The sequence below is a fragment of the Cricetulus griseus genome (assembly GCF_003668045.3).
Source record: "Cricetulus griseus strain 17A/GY chromosome 1 unlocalized genomic scaffold, alternate assembly CriGri-PICRH-1.0 chr1_0, whole genome shotgun sequence".
Lineage (NCBI taxonomy): Eukaryota > Metazoa > Chordata > Mammalia > Rodentia > Cricetidae > Cricetulus > Cricetulus griseus.
The window spans coordinates 173,936,748-173,963,945 of record NW_023276806.1 but is presented as its reverse complement, the minus strand read 5'-3'; the positions used below and the strand labels follow the sequence as shown (position 1 = coordinate 173,963,945).

At 42.2% G+C, this 27,198-nt stretch overlaps 1 protein-coding gene across 1 annotated transcript in view; it reads left to right on the top strand.

The window, feature by feature from the left end:
• Magi2 (membrane associated guanylate kinase, WW and PDZ domain containing 2) overlaps positions 1–27,198 on the top strand; it is a 1,367,305-nt gene that overhangs the window by 1,215,539 nt on the left and 124,568 nt on the right. Inside the window, 3 exon segments of the mRNA XM_027393460.2 lie at positions 6,787–6,878; positions 17,325–17,517; positions 25,120–25,368. Of these exon segments, the coding sequence (XP_027249261.1) occupies positions 6,787–6,878; positions 17,325–17,517; positions 25,120–25,368 (534 nt within the window).

Genomic DNA, 27,198 nt, shown 5'->3' with positions numbered 1-27,198 from the left:
TTCAGTATAGCAGCCACTAAGTACTAGAACGCCAATTTTGATATATTGTCAAATGTGTGTGAAATCCACACTCGATTTCAAAGACTTAGTACAAAAATAAGCCTTGTTAATTGTTTTAAGATTTTGTCTCAGTTAGGGTTTCTATTCCTGTGATGAAACACCATGACCCAAAAACAAGGTTGGGGGGGGGGGTTAATTCAGTTTATACTTCCACATCGCTGTTCATCTCTGAAGGAAGTCAGGACAGGAACTCAAACAGGGCAGGGTCCTGTTTGAGGCAGGAGCCATGGAGGAGTGCTACTTACTGGCTTGTTCCTCTTGGCTTGCTCAACCCACCTTCTTATAGAACCCAGTACCTCCGGTCCAAGCACCACCCAGCATGGGCTGGGCCCTTCCACACTGATCACTAATTGAGAAAATGCCTTACAGCTGGATCTCAAGGAGGCATTTCCTCAGCTGAGGCTCCTTCCTCTCTGATGACTCTAGACTGTGTCAAGTTGACACAAAACCAACCAGAACAGATGGTGTTTTGATAATTAAGTTAAAATAGGTTATTAAAATTGATATTATTTGCTAAACTATTTTTAAAAGTGGTTGCTTGGCAATATTAAATAATTTCTATAATTTAAATTTTATTTAAATTGAATCTTGCTAAACAAGACAAATGGAAACAAGAAGGTAGAATATCTCAAGAGAGGAAAGCTAAATATTTTTTTTTAAAAGCCATCTTATTAAAGAATTAGCTAACATAGATTGAAATTATTTTGAGTTTAATTAAATACCTATATCAATTTGGTTTTTTAATAATTCCAATTACAAAATGCTATATTTTAGTACTATTTTGAGCTAGTATACAATATCATAGCTTCTAGTTTAAGAACTTAAGAAATATCTTAAGAATTTTACTTGGATTTTTTTATCTTGCAAAAATACATTATCATTTGTGATATAAGCTAAAATATACAACATTGTTATAGATACAAAGGAGGAAAATATGAGCTAGACTTTCTTTCCTCCTCCAGTTGCTATTGAAACACTCTTAACAGCTGGTTAGCCTGCTAGATGGGAATTCCAGACACTCAAGGCATTACAGAAAGGCGTGTTTCTCAGGAACAGCTCTGTTTCTGGCTGTGGGCTTCAGTACACATCCCAGTGTGTTTCCATGATGAAGACTCATTATCCATCCCAGGGTTCTCTAACACCCCTTTGGGAACATCTGCACTGGAGGTCATCCATTCCCTAGGTTTCTGTGTCATTTTTTGAGTATGTACAAAACATGGAAGATACTACAGAGCATGCAAATAATGTCTGAAGGAATTTTTTTAGCTTGGTCTGAAATCTTTAGAGTGTAGCTGCTCTTTCATCTGATTGAGACACTGGCTGTAGAATCCTTGTAATGTTTAAGAATATCTTATGCCCAGGGAGAAAATGAGGCCTAGTAATTATGGTTAAAAAATGAAATCAGGATTTAAGGTGGAAATCTAAAGCTCACTTAAACTAGCCTCATAAAATCTATTTCTTGAAAAATCTCAATGTCTAAATGTATTTTATTCAGAAATAAAAGAATAGGAGAAGGATTGCCCAATACCTTAGACTATCTTGATATACGTACAAAGTCGTACTTTAAATTTAAAATACAAAAGATAGTTATAGTTTGAATACCTTATTCTAATGTGTGACTCAAAGTTTCATAAAAGATCCAATTCAAATAATTTGTTAAGTGTACATATCAAAAAATCACAGAAAATTATGATTATATCTAATAAACATCTCTATGATAAATTTCTCATGTGTTTATCAAATTATCAAAGACAAGACAGCCAGACAAAGTGAGCCCAGCTGTAGAGTACCGCAGAAACCACTTGCAAAGAAATCTTGTTTTGTTTGGGATGGTTTTTGAGAATCCAGGACCATAAAAGTCAAATCAGCAGCAGTATCAGTGCGATACAGAAATCAATCAAATGAGAAAAGAAGAAAAAGTCTATTCAGTTTGTTATTAAAGTATTAGAAGGACCTTAAAGAATGGTGGTACATGGCTTTAATCCCAGCACCTGGGAAGCAGAGGCAGGCAGATCTCTGTTAGTTCAAGGCCAGCCACGTCTACATAGTGAGTTTCAGGACAGCCAGGGCCATGTAGAAAGACCCTGTCTCAACAAGAAAAAGAGAGGTGAGGAAGGAGGGGAAGAGAAAGGGAGAAGGAGGGGTGAGGAGAAGAGAGGGGAGGGGAGGGAGGAGGGGAGAGGGGAGAGGGGAGAGGGAGGGGAACGGAGGGGAGGGGAACGGAGGGAGGGGAACGGAGGGGGAGGAGGAGAGGAGAGGGAGGGAGAGAGAGGAAGGAGAGGAGAGGAGAGGAAGGAGAGGAGAGAGAGAGGAGAGGAGAGGAGAGGAGAGGAGAGGAGAGGAGAGGAGAGGAGAGGAGGAGATTCAGTAATCAGAAAGCTAAAACCAGCCTGGCCAAGAATGAGGTCAGAGATGGAGCAAAGACTAGGTTTTTGGGAGAGAAGAGCAGATATGATAGGGGAGAAGGCAATATTTAGGGTTGAGGAAATCTGAGTTGTTTGTAGAACCAGAGAGGTGCCAGAGAGGTGAGGGCTTCTATTATGGCCACAGCGTGCTGGGCCACCGTCATATCACCGAAGGAATAAATGGGGTAGGTAAGGAAGAAAGATTTTTCTAGAACCAAATGCATCAGCTGCTTATCTATGATGTTTGATTCGGTGATTAAAAGCAACTAATTCTTCTTTAACCCATTCAGTATCTAGAATGCCTGAAAAATCCTGAACCCATGGGAACATTGAGTGACCTTCTTCAAATCTTTATTCTTTCCTCAGTCTTCCCTAGCTCCCTTTACAAGAGAAAGCCACAACAGCAACACTCTTTTCAATAGGGAAAATAAGTACATAGAGGCTTTTGTGCCAAAGGTGATACAATGAAAGGGATTAACTACCAAAATTTAATTGACATTTATAATAGCAGCCCATGTGCCAATTAATCCATTAAAAAATGCTGTTCTTTGCAGTTTTGAAGAATGAATCCATTCAAAAATTAATCAGTTGTGTTTGTCATTGAGCCTTTGCCCTAAATGCTATGCTAAAACCATGCTTTGCAAAGGCATAAGCTCTTACAGCATGTTAAGTCTTCTGGGATCTTAGTGCAAACAGGAATCAGCTTTTAAATTTTCATTCTCCTTTATTATGAGGGAAGTTGTGACGATAACAACTATTTAGTACTTTTTTCCTTTGAGACAGAGTCTCACTATGTATTTGTCTTGTGTCTTGAGCCTGCATTGATCCACCTGCGTCTTCTTCCCAAGGGCTGGGATGGAAGTTTGCACCACCACACCTTGCTTTGATTACTAGGTTTTCAATGTAAGCTTTTATAGCACTGCTGTGAGCCCAGGATACCTTAGGGCTTGCGCATCCTCTCACTAGCTTGCCTCAAAGGTCCTACAGGATGCCATCAGAGAAGACTGTCATGAAATGCTTCGTTTCTTAACACCTGTGTCTGCTAGGACCCAGCTTCTAAGGAAGACATAGTACTGGCCACGGCTAATCATTGAAGGTAGCATCTGAAGAGCCCACCATGGTCCTTCTAAAAGGGAAAAGAAGAAAAGAAAACAAACAAGGAAACAGAAATGACAAGGCTGTCAGAGGCATGGTTGAGTGGCATCCTAAGTTCCTCAGGACAGATCAGTTACCTGCCAGGCCCCTTTATCTAATGAGCTCCCAAGTGCATGGTTTACTTCTAGACAAGCTAGAGGGTGGCAATGATTAACTACTTAGCTGCAGTGGTAAAGAAGGACATGTTTGTCCCAAGCTGACTTACATTAATAAGGGGAATGATAAAACATGATACAGTAATGGAGCCCATCACCTGGTCAGGACAGCAGCCAAGGTGAGGTCTTAAAAACATCCACTCTTTCCTAACAAAGCAAGGAGGAAAAAAGAGCAATGTATCTTATCTTTGTACATATAATTGTAGTTACGTTGTAAGGCCAGACTCAGACAGGAGGAAAAAGGAACAAAAGAAAAATTATCTTTCTAAAAGCCCTTTTTAAAAAAGAAATTACCAATTAAGACAATCTATCATTTAAACTATTTTTCCAGCTAATTGTGCCTCTAAAGTTCCTAGCCCTGCAGTCTGCAAAATTAACAAAAAAAAAAAATTAAAAGTCATATCTGCTTGCACACCTCTCTGGTGACCCTTCTCGGTCTCTGTCTTACTTGGGTGCCACGTTGTTCACATCTGCCTTGAAGAACAGAGGGTGAAAGTGGCAGAGTTGGGACTCCCCTCCCCCGTGTGCAAGCACACACAGCAGGTCAGAGCAGTAGCCAGAACCCATGGGGCTAGAGAGATGGCTTAGCAGCTAAGAGCACTTGTTCTCCTGGGGACCTAAGTTTTGTTCCCAACACCAACATCATGTGGCTCACAGTGTCTGTAACTCTAGCTCTGGGGAATACAATGCTAATGTTTGGGCCTCTGCAGGCAGAAGTGTATAAACACACACACACACACACACACACACACACACACACACACACACACACACACTTTTTTTTTTAAGTCACAGGCTTATAACTGTCAGGAAAAGTACATTAGAAAGTAAAAGGAGAGGTGAGCACCTTGCTCGCAGAATTAAATAAATTAACCAGATAAAATCTAGGACTTTTTTTTTCCACTTTAAAAAACTGAGTCATTTGCTAATGAAAATTTTTCATGTTGAACAACAATACTCTTTAACATAAACCAAACTCCTCACGTACCTTGACACATCTCAGAACTCCATTGCTGGGACTGTCACAATTTTGGCCTTTTCTTATTGGGGAAATCTCTTAACTGAGATGTATCATACAGTAAAACCCCTTTGAAGTTTCCCTGGCAGTATTCACAGGTATCAAATCACCGAAGAAGCAATTTTCCACTTGTGCGTACACACAGGTCATGCAAGAGCGAGGAGAAGCAGGTCAAAAGTTCTGTCTCTTTAAATTCAGAAACACTGACACCTTATTTTTGTATTTCCCATGTTTCCAGACAGGAGATTAGAATGAATAGTTGCATCCTAAGCGGCTTGTGGAGATCCGACTGTGATGGGCTATTAGCTGTCATCTCCCATATCTCCTTGTGTTTCTCCATCCCTTGGAAAAATACTGCCGTGGTTTTATAGGATTGTCCACCTGCCTCCAGATGCCCAAAGGCTGATTGAGTTTACAAAGCACTTTGTCATATAGTGTTGAGCAAAGTTTTCATCATTTCTTTACCACCGATTCTAACTAATAATTGGACACATCTAAGTTTTCCCATGTTTAAAACACAAAAGATTGTAAAGTTTAAACAGGATGACTAGTGGAAGTCTGATGGTTACTCCTCTTGGCATGTGTTAGTAGCTGAATGGGAAAGACCTCCATTGTGTGTGTGGTCATAACAGACATAGACGCTTGTGAGCATTGTACAACCTACACATGTGAAGTGCCTATGGGCCAGGGCCACTCTCTTAAGAGAGCACCAGGGAACCATCGTTTCCCCACATGTCAGAAGTGGATGGCTTACCCTTCATTGATCACTGGAAACAGCTCAGGTGGTTGGGTACAAAGCCTAGCCTAGAACGGCAACATTGGGTGTGCTGTGTGCAGTCCTTTACCAATGAGCCCAGGAGAGATACATAGCTATCACTCAGTGAGGCCCTGTCTACCGTAACTAATATTCTATGTCTAAGTGGCTTGGTGTTTTCCGGAATTTTGCTTTTTGTCCTTGAGGACTCTTCTCTGAAATCTCATCCTAATTTCCAAAACTGTGCTGTTTAAGCAAGGGGAATTTTATTGAAGGCCTGTTCCTAATACTACCTCTCAACCACTAAAGCCCAGAAATTGCTAAGTATTTCTTAAGTCAAAGATAGTATAATAAATATTCCTCCCCAGGATGGTTGTCCTGAAATACTAACCCACAATCCCATCACAAATGACGTGTATGAAAGGAGATGTGTGACAGTTTATTCTAGAAACAAAATAAATGCCATTCAGGACAGTTTTCCATTTCTCGTAAAGGTCCATTTTTGTTCTGTTGGTACAACTTTAGATGGGTTTCCCTTCTCTAATTTACTTTCTAATTTACTTATGGGATCAACAGTCCATAACGTTTTCACATTAAAAAATATCTGGGGGAGAAATTCTTCTTAGGCCTCAATAGAGTTCTACCTATACCTTATAGAGAGATTAAAGGAGCATGCCCAAAAGACATAAATTATACCCTACAAATACACACATACACATACACATTCACACACACACACACACACACACACACACACACACGACAACGGCCAACACTGGATACATTGAATTGTAAACAGATGGTAGTAGCTTCCTAGGCAGTACTTGCAGACACTTGCGGGTTTTGCCATCTGCTCTCTCACTCTTTTCTGAGGTAATCAGAGCAAACATCTTCAAAGTCACAGACCAGCTTCTTAAAGGCAAACCAAAGGCTCTCAGGAAAATTAGAAATTATACAACCATCAACTTTTTTCACTCAGAAATCCATGTGTTCTCTCTACCTGTGGGTAATTCTGTAGCGATGCCCTGGGATGCTCACTGCCATTCTGGGAATGACATACATTTAGGGTCCTACTACTTTGCCACCACTCTCTCTCTCTCTCTCCTCTGTGCTTTTCATTGACTAACAGCACTCTCATTAATCACATCCACAAAAATTAATTTATCATTGGTGTGTTCTGTCCCTCGGGAGATGGGAAGAGGCAGTATTCATTACTCAATGGGATTTCCTTTATGCCAGGTCCAGATTATAAGGAACTGGATGTCCACCTTCGAAGGATGGAGTCTGGATTTGGCTTCAGAATCCTCGGGGGAGATGAACCTGGACAGCCTGTAAGTTGAACCCACTTTATATCCACACATGACTGTTTTGTGTGTAGATAGCAGGGAGAGTATCATTCAGTGTCATAGCCAAAAGGAAATGTTTAGAACACAAAGAAGACTGCAATCTGTTCTCTCTCTTGTAGTTCTCTTCACAATACCTCACCAAATACAAGCATCTCCACAGTCATTATCTGCTCACAAACCTCCCTGGGAGTGATGGTGCTGTTTCTAAGAATGGACTGATTTTTGTTGAGTATTTCAATTATTAATGACTCTGCAACGTGGGATTCTCTAAGAGGCAGTCATGAAGCATGACAGAACAGGTGGCAGGAAACCACAGAATTATACACGCTTTCGACAAAAACCATCAGGTAGAAAACACAGGGGTAAATAGATGTAAAAATCAAACTCTCTCCTAAAAAACCTGAGCCAAACTGAATTAAGGTATTATGAAAAGAATATTTTCATGAGGTCAGCAGCAGTTGAAAGAATGCTAGGAATTTAAGAATGGTTCTGTAGTAATTTTTATATTGATATATGCATAGGCTATGTGGATGTGCATACTCAGAATGAAAGCATAAACTAGCAATACTCACTGATACGCAGAAAACATAGTGAACCTAGATTTGTGAGCTCACATTAAAATATCCTCCAGGAAGCACTCACTGTAAGGCTATTTCTTACATGCTCAAGGAGATAAAGGCGAGTGTGAGCACATCCCACCCTAGCTCACATGAGACACCAAACTAGAAGCCTCAGTTTGCTCACCTGCAAGATGAAGGCAGCCAGAATAAACATCCCATAGAATGGAATTAAGCAACAAAGATGCCATAAGTTAAAACTCTTGGTGCCTGGACTGTAACAAGCTCTAAATAAGTGTCTATGGTCATCAGTCTTGTCTGCCACATTCGTAGATTGTTTCCCAAAAGAAGAAAACACCAGTCTAACACAAGTAAGGAACCCATAATAATTAAAAACTGCTCCCAAGTAGATGACCCTGTATAGAGTGAGCTCCTTCACTCTAGAGATATTCAAGCAGAGTCTAACAAGAACGCTGGAGATGCTTCTACTGTCCTCACAAGAGGGGCTCTCCTAGGTAATATGAGGTCTCTTACTGCAGAAAACTCCAGGGAAAGGGTTTCTAATTCCCAGGAATAAAATGGGCAACAATCACCCAGCATGCCCTAAGCCTCCAGCTGCCAAGGAAGATGGGAAGACACACTGGCCAAAGATTGGTCCCATTGATGCCCTTCGTGTTTCAGAATGGGGGAGGGCACCAAGATAATGCAGGCCCCAAGGATCTTTAGACTTAGTGGAGGGACTTGGTTATGGGGCACGTAGTTAAGGATAGCATATTCATTTCTCCCCTTCACAGCAGCATCCTCACCTTGTCACCTGGTTCTGAGAACCTCAGTCTCCTGCGCAGTCCTCCAGCCTGATTCCCCTCAACAGCTCATTTCATATGCAAATGGCTGAGATGTCATGGAACTTCGTCGTCATCCATGTACATGTTGACAACATTGATTATGTCTCCAGGTTCCTGGCCTCCACAGCATGTTAGTCTGACTTTGCTTCCTTCAGAATGGCTCAGACATGTGTGTTCCCAAATTTGGTTTGGTCAGGAAGCATTTCTATTCATTCTAAGCAAGGATTTCATCTTCTCCTTTTATTTCTTATTCCATAAATGAAAACTTTGCCATTAACCAGAGTTACCCAGATCTGAGCTTAAAGTCGTCATCTACCCAAGTCCACCCAGGACTCTGAATATCAACTGAAATGAGTTTGCTAAACTACAAAGAGAAGTGTGTCTGAAAACTGGCTGCACTTTAGACCCAGCTGTAGATATGATGTCCCTAATGTGACAGTTTCACAGGATATAAGTTGAGTTGTCTAGAGAAATACTGTGTACATGAACAGGGCTCTCGAGGTAGCTTGTTCACTTGTAGATAATCCTGGAAACTGAAGATTCACTGTGTGCTAGTCTCTGGCTCAGGAAACCTTTCCAAGACCAAAGGAGTCTCAACTATGAATGTCTCATAGCTGTGGGACCACCAAAGCAGCCTGTTGTGAGCTTTATCCTCTGAAATAACCAGGACTCTTCAGGCTAAAACACGTTCTGTTTATAGGAGTAAGGGGAATGTAGCCCAGGCTATCCTAGCCAGCCCTCCTTGTTATAATAAAACTTTAGTTTTATTATAGTGAAAGAATAGATATGAGAACCATGACAAAGAAGAAATATTCCTACCACCACATCAGGAAAAAAAAAAAAAAAAACACCTCAAATGCAAAGTCTCCCATATTCCACAGCCATTTTGCCAATCAGGATTTTAAATCAAACTTTGGTGACTAGTGCTTTTGACTAAGGTTTCATACAGGGACACAAGTAATTGAATCAACAGCTCCATGGACAAATTCCATCTCTAGTATCCTCTTTTTGCCAGAAGCCAGATTGATATCACAGACCTCAAAGGTCCAGCCTGTGTTTACCAGCTTCTGACCCTGTGGGTGTGTCTCAGTCGTCTCTTCAATATGTTAACTATGCTTCAAGGAGCTCACCATGGACCTTAAAGACATCCATTTTGAAAGATTGACAGTTACCTCTCATGAACCAAGGACTGTGACCAGACCTCTCTTTGGACCAAGGTGAAGTTGTTTAGAACAAAACCAGAGTCTTCGATGATACCAAATAAAAGAACTCATAATAAAATAGCACGATATGTTAATTCATAGCTTTCTCTAGTGGGCACTGAGACACTGCAGGCCATGTGACAACAAACCCAGACAGAACCCACCATGCTCAGGCTGACACATCAACCTCAAGAGTTATTTCCAGATAGACGTGTTCTCTGTTCCAGAACACATTGACTGAAATGTGTTTGTTTATCAGACCAAACCATGAGATCACTCTTTTTTTATTTTTTTACAGTCACCATAGAGATTGTCAAAGATTATCACTGCTGATTATACTGCAGCATATTGGGTAAAGTTTTCAAATAGTGTTAATTGCACCTTGGATAAGCTTCATTGGCTATGGTACTACCACTGTGTAAAGTTCCATGAGCTTCTTGAAGACAGGGACTATGATTTGATGGGAATTTTGTCTTCCAACCTGACACAGACCCTGGTACAACATATATGTATTAAGTGAAACTGAATAGGGTAATTATCCTCAAGACAAAACTGAATGTTCCAGAGTGAGTGCTGATCTCCCGTTTATATAGAGGCCTCTGGAAAATGGGAGTGGCCTAGTCCTAGAAGCACAGACGATGTTCCAGCATCCCTGTGGAATGCTCTTGATCCCTTGGAATTTTTATGATGTTGAGTAGCAATTCATTTTTTTTCAATGTGATTTCCATTTCTCTTGAAAAACAAATCTAATGGCATTCCCATTATGACAACTGGCTGGAGCCAGTTGAGACCAAGCATAACCAAAGTTCCTAAAATTCCTACTCATTTACCCAACTTCCTTTGAGACTGCCATCCAAGACAGTTAAACTAAAAGAAAATAGGAGGGTGAATACTTTAGATCAAAGGAGCCTCCAACCTGTGCCAAATCATGGTTCATATAGGCCTGAGCACTGACAATATTGCCATTTTAATTCAACATAGCCTTTTGGTCCTTTCTTCTGTGCATAAATACACATATATTAAGCTATAAAATGAACATAAGGCAAATCAACAATGTTTCAGTTTGTCTCATGGTATGGATTTTGATACCTGCTGGACCTCTAGGTTCATGACTGTCTGTTTGGCAGACATACCACCACCCCAGTTAATAAACATCACCCCCAGATATCCTTTTCTCCAGAGGTAGACAGGCTTGCCCAACTCATAGGATATGTGTAGACTTGGCTAGCTCAAAAGAGGGCGATGTCCTTCTAGACAACCTTTGGGTCGAGGCCCCTTTGGTACTCAAATGTCAGATATCCTGCATATCAAATATTTGCATTATGGTTGATAACAGTTGCAAAATTACAGTTATGAAGTAGCAACAAAATAATTTTATGGTTGGGGGTCACCACAACATGAAGAACCGTATTAAAGAGTCACTGTTCTAGACTTAATCCAACACAAAAGCAGTAGAACTGGCCAGCCAAATGGTACACATGTTGCACGGAATCAAGATCCAGTGTGCGTGTGCACAGTCCCCACTCAGGCTCAGGACATCCCTCTGCCTATTTTGCACACAGAGTCCCAGGTTCTCAGCCCTTCTGAACACAGTCCTTGCATTCCTAAATCCTTCCTCCCCTTCAGCATAGCAGCCAGACAGCAAGTATTTATGATAAGCCTCAGGTTCCATGGATTTCTGGTTATCTTTATTGTTCTTATTGGGGTTCATTCCTATTTATTCCTTCATTTAAATGACTTCCAACACACTTCCTGCAGCAGTTTCCGATTTCTGGCATTTCAGCAATAAAGTAGGAGCCTAACTCATTCCAGTGCAGGAAAAGGCTAAAAAGTGAGCCTTCAAAGCCAGAACAGAGAGTGAGGGGCTTACTCTAAGAAAAGTCTCCCATCAGCCCATCCTTCCTGCTTCTCCACACTCCGAGCTCACAGATAGATTAGATAACACACAAACCCAACCCCTACCTCATTTAATTGCTGGTGTGGTACAGTGGTTGAGGCAAGGGAGGTGATGTGTTCATCAACCACAGATCTCACAGGTCACATCAAACAGGTTTCTGAAATGGTATTGACGCCCTAGGGTTCACACTGAACACGGCAACTAGGCTTCCACAAACAATGAACAGCAGGGCTCCTGTTCAAGCAAAGTGTCCAGGCATTTTTTTTCTTTTAAGAGAGAGAGAGAGAGATGTACTTTTCTCAGTTATAACAATAGAAGTAGAAAAAAATGAAAAAATTGCCAGAAAGGAACAAAAATGAGATTTCCTGCTGTGAGCTGAAAAGCAATGAAAAGGCATCAAAATGGAAAGATCTAAAAAAAAATAAATAAATCGCCGTGTAGAAAAGACTGTGTGGAGACAAACCTTCCAAAATAAAAGCAGACACTGGACAGACCTATTCCTTGAACTGAAATCTGATTCCTTGGACTGAAGTCTGATGCAAACTCCTGGAGCTGTTTTAAAACGAGAGGACCCGAAGTGTCTGCCACTGTGGCAACTGTGGGACTTGGTCAATGAACAGATCTGCTGGATTGTGCTGACTTTGGGCACCCCGAACAGGAAGGCTCAGAATAAATTAAAAGCGTGTAGAGGTCATTTATGATTTGGCTTTTTGTTTGGTCTTGTTTTCCTTTTAGCATTATCTTTTCACCTAGCTTCCTGGTACATCAGCGACTTGAATGTAAATTGCTATTTCACAGCACACACTGTTTTGTTCTGTGCCCTCAAAGCTTGAGATAAAGTAGGGTTGTGAAGTTGGTTTGTTTCTTTGGGGCTTGTTTATTTAATATATGAGTCCTATGTTTATATCATTCCCCCTTCCTCCTCTTTCCTTCAGCTCCTCCCATGCCACACCCCCACATAACTGAAAAGACCCAGGGCATGGACTGTTTTGCAGATGTGATTTTCTGTTTTCCCACTAAGTTTTTCCTTCCAGGCCAGAATAATAGAAATGTGTCAGAATGTTCCTCTGAGAGCGTGGAGAAGAGAGTCTGGGGCTGAGGAATCAGTTAAGGACGGAGGAATAGTGACTGGGGCAAGGCTCCACTGGCTGGCCTGGCTTGCTGGCCAGTATGGCTAGTGGTCAACGAGATCAGAAGGAAGATGAAATTTGATACATAAGGGAACCTAGACCAAGTTTCAATATGCCTGGAGAGTGACCAATGCAGGGACAGTTTGGGACGTGACCAGTAAAACTATAGGTCCTGTGGCCATTGAACCAAATGGAAATGCTCAGTCTAGCTCAGGAGCTTGCTAACCATGCAAAATCTCATACTCAGGATAGATGTGCTTGCCACACCTTTATATCAGAAGGCAGTGACAGCCATATCTCTGTGAGTTTGCATACAGTTTGATCTACATGGAGAATTTCACACCAGTCAGGGCTACATACTGAGACCGTAGCCCAAAACAGATAACCTCATTCATACCTCATCTTCTGGCCTGTAGAACCCCAAGGCAAGGGTGGAAGATCTAGAAGAGTTTGAAAGCTCACAGGTGACACTTACACACCCTAAAGTTGGTGAACAACTGTCTGAATGGCTCAGGTACCCTGAGATGTGGTCTTATGAGCTTACAGCAGTCTATAACACACACTGGGAAGCCAACAAGAGTTACAGTGCACAAGAGGGAGTCACAGGTTACCCAGTCCCTACAGTTAATACAGAGAATGGGAAATAGTAGAATGTACCAAGTATGTATGTAAATCACATTTGAAGCTTTTTAAAAGTAAGGTTTTATTTTTTCCTGAATAGAGAGACACATAGAGATAACTCTGTATCATCAATGAAATATAACACACACAAAGGTATGAAACTGCCAGGCTGAGGAACAAGGCTAACAAGAACACTGGAAGCAATGGCAGCCTGAGTGTTCAGCCTCTGTTCCTGATGGATGGAGCAAACATGTTTTAATGGACAAACACCTCCAATGCTATCCAGCATTCCAGGCACAGGCCAGGTCCAGATGCCCACCCAATGCATAATACACAACTCAGGTCAATAGCTACAGCAACCCTTTAAAAAAAAAACAAAGTAGAGTATATATTCTCCAATATAATTTCATATAGAAATAATTATATTGCACCACTTAGCAAATAATTCCATGTTGAATTTATTTAAAGTGTTAATTGAATAGTCTATATAAAAACAAGTATTCAAGATTTGAAAGAACAAAGTAAAAAAATTGAAAGATTGGAACTTTAAAACATGTGTAACTTTAAAATTGGAACTGTTTAAATGTGTTCAAACAGAAATCAAGCTGGTACTCACCCAGAAGTCTCATCCCTACTGCCTAGTTTTCATAGTTTTGGTGATCTACATGAGCTACCAAAGAAAAAAGTAATCACCAGTTTTACCTACCTGTGAATAATGTGAGCTGCAACAATCGCCCTCGTAAGACATGCCCACTGCAGCAATAATGGCACAAAAGTCAAGGGAGTAACCAACCACCTTCTGCTTGTATGCAAGGCTAGCCCCACAAGTTGAAAACCATATCTGTCACCATTGTTAGAGCCACTAAGAACCTGAGTCTAGACAGGTCCTTAGACCTACGGGAGAACCTACAGATGTCATGTCATTAAACAGACATAAGATTAAACTGATTCCTAATGTCTTATCATTATACACCAGACTAATGCAACTCTCAACTCTCATCAGAAAAGCTATGTCATTTTTTTTGTTTTGGTTTTTTTGTAGATGGCAATTAACACAGAGACCCTTGACTGGTCAAAGTATGGAGAAGATGAGACTGTGGAACACTCAGCTTTAATGGGAAATCTATATAACCCCCCTCTTCGCAAAACTGAGCCGTCATTACAGAAAGGGTGGTGGGAAGATTGTAAGAGCCAGAGGAAATAGATGGCTACAAGGAAACTGTTTTCCAGACACAGCAGTGTCCACATGAACTCATGATGATTATGAATGATAGCATGCACAAAGGCTGTGCAAGCTCAAACCAGACACAACCTCAGCCTGGAGGAAGGGAGACAGAAACAATGGGTCACTCAGAGCTTATGGGAGATTGAGAGAAAATGGGAAATGGGAGTCGGTTTCCTAGAGGGAGACACAGTAACCATGCCTCCTAAGGGCTGGCTACAGATGTGCCCGACTACACCCATCAGGGTGTGGTCACGGTGATGTGAGGGTGACCTGTGAGAGGTTTAAAGGGACAGACAAGGCACATGGTAGCTCTCTTTCCCTTGCTGCTTTGGCACACTCTGGCTTCCTGTTGGTTGCCATTTACCTATTAAAAATTACAGTGTCTCCCTACACAGGGTGCAGCCTCTTAAGGACTGACCACACTCCAGTGAAAGCACATATCCAAGAGGATGTGGGTAGCACCAACTGTTCTTGATGGGTTTAAAAAGAAAGAACAAAAGTTTGGTAGGGAAGGAATAGAGGGTGGCCCTGGAAGGGTTTAGGGGTAAGAATGAATACAGTAAAAATATATGGTATGAAATCCTCAAAGAATTAACAAAAAATGAGGGCAAATGTGTTCAGTGCACTTCATTGCCATTTTATACTTCAAAGTGTCGGCTTTTCAATGATGCCTAACCAACTCTAACCAATCCTAACATTGCCTTCAGCACATGGTTGGCACCCCCACACACCTGCTGTTTTTCACTTTGTACATGTCTTCTAACATACTATTTATGTTGCATTTTTTTACATTTCTTATGCACTACAATGATGGCTTTATAAGTTGAGGATTATTACTATTTTCATTGTGGATTCCTGACATTTATAGGGTATCCCTGTACTCACCAGTGAATCTTTGTTGAAATGAATAAATGAAGAGAACACTGTTATCAAGGCAGTATGACAAGAAAGCAGTGTTTTATAGGGATTTTCCTTTAATGAGTGACATCAAACTAGTGACAGAGAATGTGGCTTCAATAGTATGTGTACATCCTTTGCATTTTCCCACAGCAAGAGAGGAACAGGAATTTTCCAGTGTGTAACTTGCCTCTCCTATATTTGTATCAGACCCTGTTGTAACTTATAGGCTCTTGTAGCTATAAATTTTCAAGGGTTGGAAGCAGAATTATGCCTTACAGTTGGTAATTAGCCAGTCAAAAAGTTCATAAACCATTTTCATTATAACTAGTTATAAACTTTGCTACTTCCTCATACAAGAAATTTAAAGGTTGAAGCATTTTTCTTCTGCAACTTCCAGGGGGCAGTGGAGAATAAACACTTACTTTAACTGGCTTTTACACAAAGCACTTGGAAAACCTTTGAAGCACTCCATAGTAGGCTGAGACTTTTGAAGAGCAGTCTGGAATGCCTTTAGAAAGAATCTCAAACATTCAGGTTGGCATGACAATAAGAGAAAATAGATTGTCAGAAGTATGCCCAACTTGTAGACTATGGCAAGTAGGTACAGCAAGTCGAAGAAAAAGAGCAAGACTGTGCCAGTAATCCAAGGCAGAAGACACAAAGCCTTCCTGGTGACAGCAGAAATAGAAGCAATTCATCATGGAAGCAGTGCTATTTCTCACCCCAACCCCTCCAGGAATAGAAGGCCGCAGCAGTACTGTAGGAAACAGTCCTTCCTCTATGCACATGTAAAGCTGCAAAATCCTTCAAACTGCAATGTTGCCTGTGCCTAAAAGGTCTGTACATTCAGAGCCAGTTGCCGTATTGACAGACAAGAGAAATAGGACTAAGCTCCAGAGCATCTGCTGGTACCAAGCCTGAAGGCACGAAGGCCAGGTGGGGCTGTTCGGCATGCTAGCTGGCATCCGCAAATCTGAGACTTGAAAGAAATTATTATGCCAACGATTGAAAACCTGGAGTGAGGCCTCTGTAATATTGCTGGGTTGATGAAACCACAGCCTTCAGGAGCCATGCAGCTCAGCCACTGACAAAGGAAAATGAGACCTGCTGTGCATGACTTGGAGAGATTTTTTTCTAGGTTAAACAGCAAAACTAAAATACTGAGTACCATTTTCTTTCTTCTGAGACGCTAAATCAAAAGATGCCATCGGGTTCTCGGAAGTCATGTATACTGATTTTCATCATTGTCCTAGTTAGGGGTATTATAATAATTCCTTGGGTTCCAGAATACACACTTCCTCTCTCCCTGGCACAGTGGTACTGTATCTACCACAGATACCCTGGAGGGGACATGGAGCTGGAAATATTCTTTTGTGTAGAGGAAAACAGTGTTTTGAGGAAACGGCCAGTGGATGAAAGGAGACTGGAGGAGGTTTCACTGGGAGTATTTAAGTAAGCCAACTAACCAAGAAAAAAATCAACCAAGAAAAATATTCTTTCTGCTTTACACCTCCAGTGTCTAAAAGTAAACAAACAAAGAAAAATAATCTTTTTAACCTCTGTCAGAGTTTAATGGTGACCAACAAGTGGTATCCCCCTGACATTTACGCACATATAATGTCATGCAAAAGTTAAATGTTCTACAGACATTTTCTCATTGGCCTCTCCCAGCAATCCTATGAACTGGTCTTATCATCATGTCATTTTGTAAGTGAAGAATGTGTGGCTTGCAAAACTTAGGAAACCATATTGAAGGCTACACCGTTAAGAACAGGAGTCAGTCCCAGTCTCCACAGTATTCCAGTGCAGAGGTCTAACATGGTAGCCAACTGGTATCAGCGTATTTTGAGTTGCAATTCCCCTTAAGGCTGACAGCTTATGAGGCAGTCAGCAAGTGGCCCCCATGGGACACTTTATGGAAATGAGCAGTAAGTCCAAGGTACTCATTTGTCTCTAAGTAGTAGACAACGGGAAAGATGCCTGGAAAGACATCCTGCTCTCACAATCTGCATGCCCACTATACACATGTGAATGTTCTCTCCTCGATTCTCTAGATTTTGATTGGAGCCGTCATTGCCATGGGCTCAGCCGACAGAGATGGCCGTCTACACCCAGGAGATGAGCTTGTCTACGTGGATGGGATCCCAGTGGCTGGCAAGACCCACCGCTATGTCATTGACCTTATGCACCATGCAGCCCGCAATGGGCAGGTTAACCTCACTGTGAGAAGAAAGGTGCTATGTGGAGGTACGTCCTGAGGTGGGCAGCAAGAGTTGGGAGTGAGGCAGTGGAATGCTCTGGGGAACTAGAGATTGTTTTCTGTGTTATATAGGGAAAGAAACAAGCTAGCTGCTCTACAAGTAACTGTTTTCCAAAGCACAGCTTTTCAACCTCACTAATCCAGTCTTTGAGGCCTACATTTTAAATGGAGTCATTAAAATATCCTGGAAAAGCCTGGGGCTGATTCAAGATATGTCTACTTTGCATTCTTTGGTACATGCTTGTTATAAGGAAAACATTATAATAATGGAAAATATGCCTTTTGAAAATGTTTCTCATTGTGTTTACAAATAAAAAACTACAGCATTTTTATACTGTAATGAGGAAACCAGGATGGAAAATTAACTTTCATTGTGGTGCCTGATAAAAGGTAACAATACACCTACCACCCTATATGGGGAACTACAGCTCTCACACTGAGAAAACATAATTCATATAGCTCTAAGCTTATGAAACAGATAAATTACAAGTAATTATTCTCTTTACAGCTATTTTCTTGGCTTCAAAAATAACCCACCAAAGATGTATATGTAAAAGTCAGCCCATATATTCATAATATTTTCTCATTTGCTTCTCTTCACTATTAAGTCCCAGTGGAGAGTTCTTTTTCCAGGGGTGTGTCTATGGTGATCACCATACTGGGTTTGTAGCCTAGACACTGGATGATGATGGCATTATGAGACCTGCTCATGCTTTGTGTTGTGAGTCACCAAGGCATCAACTTCAGCCGTGTCCCCTCCTCTGTCCCAGAAGCCTCTGGCCCATCTTCTCAGCCACTTGAATTCCCTTCTACAGACTCAGTTCTAAAGTTAGGGGTGACCCTGGTCACAACTCTTTGCATGACACATAGGGAAACTGAGGCCCAAGGAATAACAGATTGCCTAAGAGTCCATAGTCAGTGACAATGCCGAGGTGGATTCATCTCTGGTGCCAGTCTTCATTTCTATGCTATTATCAGCTCCAAATTCCACTTAAGACACTCAATCAAAGACATATCATTGAATGTCACTCCATAATTCTTCCATGAGTGTTCACGTATAACATGAGAATTCTTTAAACCGCCACCTGCTGGTCACTGTGGTGGCTGTGGGTGAACAGAAAGCCTAAGATATATTTCTTGGACTAAATATCTTTTTCTTTTTGAGTCCCATAGAAACTAGCATTTGAGCAAATCAGGCGAAGCATCAGACTTCACCAGCAGAGACCACTATTTATCTTGCACTGGATGGAGGGTTTGCTGCAATGTGCCATTTGTCTTCCCAAATCCATGGCATACCACTTGACCCGAAGAAATAAAACACCTTGAGTTATGCCTTCTCCTTGAGCGAGTGGCCAGGAGGGAGACAGTGCTGCTTGGTTAACAACTAACTGCCTCTCTTCCCTACAGAGTGATTTTTAACAAAAAGGGGCTGTTGTGCTATATGTACTGTAACCTGAAGATAAATTAAAAAGATAACTGATTTATGAGGAACTGTGCTACGGAGTACAAATCCAGTACACCAACATAATTTCATGCTCTCCCTGACACCAGCTGATTATTGCAAATTAAATTTTGTTCTAATCAACGCAAGTTGTTGGAGTATAGGCCAAATGTTGCACAAAGGCACTCTTTCCATTTGTAGGTCTTGTGACTTTCGGAAAGCTCTCTTTGCTGCAGTTCTTACCAGCTTCTCTCTGCTAGGCTTCTGAGTGCATTTGGAGTGCATTTAATTCCTGATAACATTCTGCCACAGTTTGCTCATACAACAAGAGATTCCATATTCACTCAGCCCAAACTCCTTGAAAAAGTTATTGATACCAAAAATTATTGAATTCAAGACAGGATGCTCTGAAGGTAAAATAAATGCCTAAAAACCAGGGTAGAAGAAATCTACAAGGCATAGGAAAACAAACTTCCTCATAGCTACCTTTCTTCAAAGTGATAAAGGACAATTCCAGATAGACGTGATGGGGGGAGAGGGAGGCTGGACTTTTTAAGTAATCTTGCTGTTATTCTGCTCTGGTAAGCAAGGCAGTGGGAGGGGCAGGCCTGGCTAAAGATAGGATCATCCAGAACTGACAGGAAGTGAATTTAGCAGAAAGACATAGGAAGAGAAATTGTTGGTGCATTATCTCACAGCAGCGCCTTCTGGAGCCTAGGAGCTGAGGAATGGCGAGGCCATAGAGATCTCATCCTCCATCTTGGCTCATGCAGATACACTGCTTTGTGTGGGAAGGCAGGCACTGGCTTCCAGACTGCTGCGTTAGAAAAAGAACATATTCACCATGGCATACAGATAGGTTGATAACATTGGTTAAGAATTAAAATAACACAAAAGCCTGATCTGAATATTAAGTTCTAAGAAACATGTACACACTAATAGTAGAAAGGCAAATAGTTTTCAACTTCGTGCTAAGCCATCAAACATAGGAAATTGCTGAGTTAAATTACAAGCAATTTAGCCAGGTGGTAGTGGCACACGCCTTTAATCCCAGCACTGGGAGCAGAGGCAGCCAGATCTCTGGAAGTTCGAGACCAGCCTGGCCTACAAAAGCTAGTTCCAGGACAGGCCAAAGGTATAGAGACAAGCCCTGTCTTGAAACAAAACATAACAAAAAAGCAATGCTCCAGTGTCTTTTACTGGGATTCACAAGCACAGATCTTGCACCTTGAACTAGTTTTGAGAGCTGTCTTATCTATGTCCCCAGCTTCAGTATTTGGTTGGTTTTTCCCCCCAAGGATATTAAGAGAGTGGCTTTAATTACTATGCTGAAAGTATAAATATTTATGTGCTTAGTAGCTCAGCTTTGAGATGTTCAATCTAATGACACATTGTTTTGGATACACACTGTTTGTCTGAGAGTAAGATGTCCCTGAGGAATTCCCTAACTTGTAAATTGAGAATAGATACAAAAGAAAGTTTATGGCTTAATCAAAACATGCTACAGTCAGTCTCCATGCAATCAGCATCTTTCTCCAGTATCCAAAGAGAGGAGAATTCTTGCCCCAGTGTTAAGGAAGGGGAGTTCATTAGGAGCACTGTGAAACAAGTTAGGGAGCCTTGGTCTTGGTCTTAGTCTACCCTTTGTCGTCCTAAGTGAATTCCCTAGTCCCATGTGAACATGTCACCCATCCAGTAAGCTTTCTACCTGGATGAGTATAAACTAGCTGTACCTACACAAACACAGGAAGGGCCACACCCAGGGCTGCCTTCCCCATGAGGTCCTATGAGGGTGTCTATAGATATGGCTACCCAGCCCAGGTGTTAAGCTCTATTCATATGCATGCCCCATGGCCCTAGCTCTGCTTCAAGGCAAGATAAACCCATTACAGTCTGGAGGCAGGCACTGTCCATCTGATTTACATAATCTTCAAGCCTTGCTACCTAGAATGAGAGTCTAGAAAGGAAATGAAGGCTCTGATTGCAAAATTCCCGTTGGATATATGGATTCTTCACCTAGTGAGCACATGAATAAATTTGATATTTGTGAGAAGTATTGGGAAGTTGTCAAGAGCACAAATCCATAATCCCTATCAGCTCTCCCTATTTATAAACACTGGCAATTAGTTTTAACAATTAACATAAGAAGTTTAGACCAGCAATGTGCCAATGAGAATCAAGCCCCACCAACAGTAAATGTTTGAGTCCAAGGTGCCATTTTAGGCACCATCAGCCGTCCCCACTATCAGCCATCCCCACTCTCCCAAAGGAAGAGGCTCTTCGAGTAAAGTGCCACCATGAGTTCTAGTATCACCAATGGGGACAGAACAGAACCGAACCTAAAACTTAAGTCTTTGACCTGAGGAAACACTTAAGTGACTGGATTTGAGTGGCCATGTGCGTTGGAGCCCAAAGGTATCGGGGACCCTAAGAAGTTGGTAATTGTTTAACTCACATGGTGTTAAGTCGCCTGACTTTTGCTGTGTTCTTCTAGTTCAAACCTGTTGATGGCCACACCACAGAGAGATTTGGAAAGACAGCAGTACTGTTCAGATGGAAAGCCAGTTGAATAGGAAGCATTTGACATCAAGATCTCAAAGACAACAGTGCCACCAAATTCTAAGTGTCAGTCAGAGGCCAGAGCACCCCTAGGAAGGTGTGGAAGTCTTTCCCAGTTAAATGCCCGACTTAAAGCATGCTCATTTTGCTGAAGATAAAGGGGTTTTCTCAAGAAGTTGGAAAGGGTCCAAATTCAATGGGAAAGTGCCCCAATGGTGAATTTGACCCTTTCTGTTACCCCAGGAACACTCACATTGACTTAATGATTCTCTCACTCTCTAGAACCCGAAATCTAGCCACTCCCAGCCACTTACTGCCAAGACACATAATTTTTCTTTGCTGATTTACTGTCAACCACAGCTCTCAACTCCCCTAAAATATGACAGCCCAAAAATGAAATCTATCTTGTCATTGCCTGTGACATTTAGTTACTGATTTGGTCCAATAACTCTGGAGATTTTCAATTTAATGTAGCAGCATAATAATTGTTTGTTTTTCTTCTCCAAGACTATCTCTAATCACTTCATTCCCAACTTTCACAAGGACTGATAAAGGACATGTGCTTCACCAAGACAATAACAGCCTGAATTTGAAGGATGCTTTCCAGAAAGGAGGGTACTTTCTACAGACAGAAACAATTCTGGTTCAAAGCAGGGAAAGGTTTTGACAGTGACATTTTGTCCTGTTGTGACCTCAGTATGTTTCTCACAAATGAAAGCCATCTTTTTGTATTAAAGAGTAATTAATTATATCTTAAAGAAAATGCTCCAGTGTATCAGATCATAATAGTACTAGCTTGGACCTCAGTTCTTCTGCAATGAAAAAAAAAAATGAGGAGAGAAGCGTGCAGCTCCTCCTCGGCTCTCCTCTCCCTTAAGGGCCCTTAATGAACTACCCAGAAAAATTAATTAACTGTAAGACCTTTGGATTGATAAGAAACAATGATTCTTTTTGTGGGGTGGGGGGGGGCAGTTTCGAGACAGAATTTCTCTCTGTAGCCTTGGATGTCCTGGAACTCACTCTGCAGACCAGGCTGGCCTAGAACTCACAGAGATCTGCCTGCTTTTACCTCCCGAGTGCTGGCAGCAATTAAATGTTGCTTCTAATGTATGTAAATAATGCCATTCTTTCTCTGGATATCAGGGTAACATCTGGATATCAGGGAACATCTCCTTAGTGCCCCCCCCCCCGCGCCACCATTTCCTTATTTGAAGACTGATCATCATCTTCCTGTTACTATAACAAATGCCTTCGATGAGTGAGCTTATAGTTGGGAAAAGGTTCTTTGGGGCCACAGGTTCAGACCCATTTGACTTGGGCCTGTGCCAGCACAGAGTGATAGAAGCACATACAATAAAGAGAACAAAGACGGGGGGGGGTGGGAAGGCTGGTGTCCCACCCCCCCCTTCCAGGATTCACCCCAGTGAGCACAAGAACCCAGCCAGGCCCCACCTCTCAAAGTTTTGCTCCCTCCAATCATGCCACACTACCAGTGCTGGAACTTCAGTTTGTGACATCCACAGGCTTCACGGGGACTTGTGCTGATCGTTTCTACCTTCCACACAAGAAGCACACCAGTGTTCTAAATAAGAGTCGGTATCTACAGGCCCCTCGAGAAACCGGGAACTGTGGTCATTTCCTTGTATTATTCTACTGTACAGACATTTTCTGATACCCTGATGAAGGAAGGAAATGGAACAGTCCTGTCTCTCACCACAGTATTCTAAGGATGAATCTGCTCCTGTTATCCCAGTCTAGGTATTAAGTTAAAATGGCAAACCCTTCTGGACGGCAGACCACCTTTTCATTTCCTGGGACTAGAGTGAGGTGGCTCAGTCGCTAAGAGCACTGGCTGCTCTTCCAGAGGACCCGAGTTCAATTCCCAGCCCCCACATGGCAGCTCCAAGTGTATGTTACTCCAGTTCAGGGGTCCAACGCCCTCTTCTGACCTCCATGGATGCTGAGCGTGCAGACAATGCATGTACGCTCATGCAGATAAAACACCCCCACACATAAAATAATAAATAGTTAAAACCATAAACTAACTTCTCTTAGCTCCCAATTTCTTAGCCTATTGCCACATAATTGTAGTTCATTTTGAAAGTATGTTGGTTTTATCTAATTAATAATAAAATGTATTTTGTATGTGGGATGCAAATGAGCAAGACTTCATTCTGTTGAGATTCAATATTCACAGTTTGTCAACCTGATATTGGATTTGATCCAGAGGGTGCAAACTAATTTTCAATGAAAATCTCAATTGATTTGTTTATTCTTTCAAACTCCCTTATTGAGATATGGCTGATGGCTGTCACATAAAATAATAAGTAGGCCACTTTAAAAAAAGTTTATTTCCCACCATAGAACTATGACTTTTTTTTTTCTGGAGACAGGGTTTCTCTGTGTAGCTCTGGCTGTGCTGGCACTCACTCTGTAGACCAAGCTGGCCTCAAACTCACAGAGATCAACCTGTCTCTGCCTCCCAAGTGCTGGGATTAAAGTGTACAGCACAACCACCTGGCTAAACTGTGTCTTTAAACAGAGATACGACATTGGCTGCCTTTGTGCAGCCATCCCAGGTCTGCTGGCCCCACTTGCAGGCATGGTAGCATTTTCCAAAGATGGTGAAATGTGGTCTTGATTCCTATGCCTAATCTTCCCCAGACCTACTGTGTGGGAAATAAACAGACACTTCATGGGAGGGTCCTGAAGATGGGTGCTTCCTTGTTGGTTCTTTTTAACCTGTGTGTCTGTGTGTCAGAGTACACAAGTACCTGCGTGCGAGGCAGGAGGCAGCATCTCTTGGCATATACCCGTAGGGCCAAGAGGACCACCCAGGCTTGTCCTTGCCTTACACATTGTTTGAGGCAGGATCTCTATTTTTTGCTGTGGTCTACTCCAGCTGGCCAGAGAGTTTCTGTGTACTCGCCAGTCTCTGTCCCCCACAGCCTCACAGGAGCGCTGACCCCAGAAACATGCGCTAGTGTCTGCATTTACATGGGTATGGGGTTTCAACTTAGATCCTTCTGACTGCACAGCAAGTACCTCACCCACTTAGCCATATCCCTGGCCCTTTATAAATTCTTTAGTGACTCATATGGGCGTGATGACTTAGGATTCTGTCTACTGTTTTCCTATCATCGTCAGTCGGTTACTATGCAACCAAGAGGTTAATATAAAAGCTGTCCTTTTCTCTGGGACTTTCAGTCATAACAAGAGAAAAAATAAGCAAGTACCAACCTCAGGGGAAGCTGATGAGGGGGTCGGAGGAGGCTGATGGAGGGAGGCTAATGGGGGGCTTCTGGGGTGGGGGAGGCTGATGGAATGGGGGCTTATGGAGTGGGGGGAGGCTGATGCAGTTGGGGGACTGTTGGGGTAGGCAGAGGCTGATGGTGGGGGGGTCCCTGTGCTTTGGGAAAGGCTAACAATGGGTAAAGCCCTGGCCGACTAGAGATCTATGGCCCTTCAAATACTCCGCACATCTAGAGGGCAGATCAGCCAATCACTCTTTCAGCCTGCTCCTTCTGAGGAATTCAGTAAGGCCTTTCCTAGATCACTGAGTTCCTGGGTACCATGCTATGTGTTTCAGGGGAGCCCTGCCCAGAGAATGGGAGAAGTCCAGGCTCTGTATCAACCCACCACAGCTCTCCACGCAGTGACTACGCAACTTACGCCAACAGCAACCACGCCGCTCCCAGTAGCAGTGCCTCGCCGCCGGAAGGCTTTGCCTCGCACAGTCTGCAGACCAGTGATGTGGTCATTCACCGTAAAGAAAACGAAGGGTTTGGCTTTGTCATCATCAGTTCCCTCAACAGGCCTGAGTCTGGAGCCACCATAAGTAAGTGACTGGTTTCTCTAATGTTCAGATAAGGGGGTCTTATATTCGTTTGCTCTGATGACGGGGTAACAGCATAGATCAGAGAATGACTATGGATATACTGAGTGGCCTAGACATCCCAGGCTAGGAGCACAAAGAAACATAAACCACCCTTAACAGTAGGTTAACGTCACTCACCTTAGGATCAAGAAAGGTGCAAGACTACAATATATGTTCCCCACACCCTCAGCACTGTAAAAGCTGTTCGTTTATTTGTAGGTGGAATAAAATAATTTTGTGGCCCTGAGAGGAGGCATCACCATTTTCATGGGCAGGTGAGGCACTGTCTCCTCTAAGAGCTGTTCCTTAGGACAAGCCGGGGTGTAACGGACTTAGAGCAATTTTCAGACAGGAGCCTTCAGATGCAAAGGAGCTCAGGATCAAGAACGCCAGAAGCCCAGGGTGGCTGTGCTGAAGTAAGCCAGAAGAGGAGATTGCCACTTGGAAGTGGGCAAAAACCCAGGAGGTACAGGCTTCATATGCACCTGAAGAAAGTCCATATTGTGTCCTCAGTTCATACGCCCTGGTGGAAGGTTTTGAACAAGGGCCTGCCTTTGTCTTAAAGATGCTAATATAAAATTAAATGGGAAATCAAAACTGGAAACACAAAGCAGAGTTGGGAGGCTTTTTGAAACCAGCCCCTGAGACAGAGATTCTTGGGTCCTCCTCCAGGGGTAGCAGCTGTGGGTAGGAGAGCTACAGGTGGATTTAAGTTCCGTGGACTTATTCCTCTCCAGCCAGCCATCATTGTAGATGGCCTCTTTGGCCCCCTCCCCGTCTGTAGCAGCATTCAGGTACTTAGCCCACAGCCATCAAACAGGAGACAGAAGTGAGGACAAGAAAACCGTGTCGTTTTTCACGTCCAAGAACTTTGGCCCAAAATGCTATGGATGCATTACATTACAAAATACTTCTGTATTCAGATAATAATAGTTTGTCCATGCTGCCCTCCTGAAAGACATGAATTGTGTTTTCCAGTTCATGTGAGGTGGAAAGGCAAGTCAAGCTATACTAAAAAACAAACTATCAGGAATTAATTAGAGCTTCTGTGGCTGGCTTAATGTTATCAAAAGGCCACCAGAAGCACATAGGTAGGTAGGATTGCTCTGGTTAGCAAGAGCCTTCACAAATTCAAACGAGAAGAGGACAGAAGTGTTCAACCTCAGCCAATATGTGCAGAGGCCAAGTTACATATGTCTGGAAGTACAGCTCCATTCCCCTTTCCCTCCTGATAAACTGAAGGAATAAATCCAATCTTCAAGCATAAACTCCAAGCAGGGTTCTGTCAGTACGATGGATTCACCAAGATTAAAAGGACACAAGACTGAAGATTTTCATGAATTATATAAACAGCCTCCCAATAACTTACACTTGGGGAAATGTTTAACAGGGAGCTTTTGCTGCTATCTCAAGTCATTCAGATTGTTTATTGGGGCAGAATACCTAGAGGACTGGAAGAAAAATAAAAAGTGTACTGCCGTCATGAAAATGTTAAGCATGTGTTTTAAGTCTCAACTATATTTAAAGTGTGGCAGCTTTCTTTCTGAATATGTAAGAAATGTGTTCCTGTACTTTCTCTGTTGCAAATAAGGTCCAAGCATAGGTAGGTCTGGGAAAACAACAGGTGCTAATGCTTAAAATCATTATGAACATTTTTATGCCTAGAGAGTGACCTCAAAAAATAATTCTGAACACTGTCAAAATGGTCTGATTTTTGCATTACCCTTGAGTATAGAAATATAATCTATTAGTGCATGAAGCCCCCTGGTTACTTCTTTTCACTATTTATTT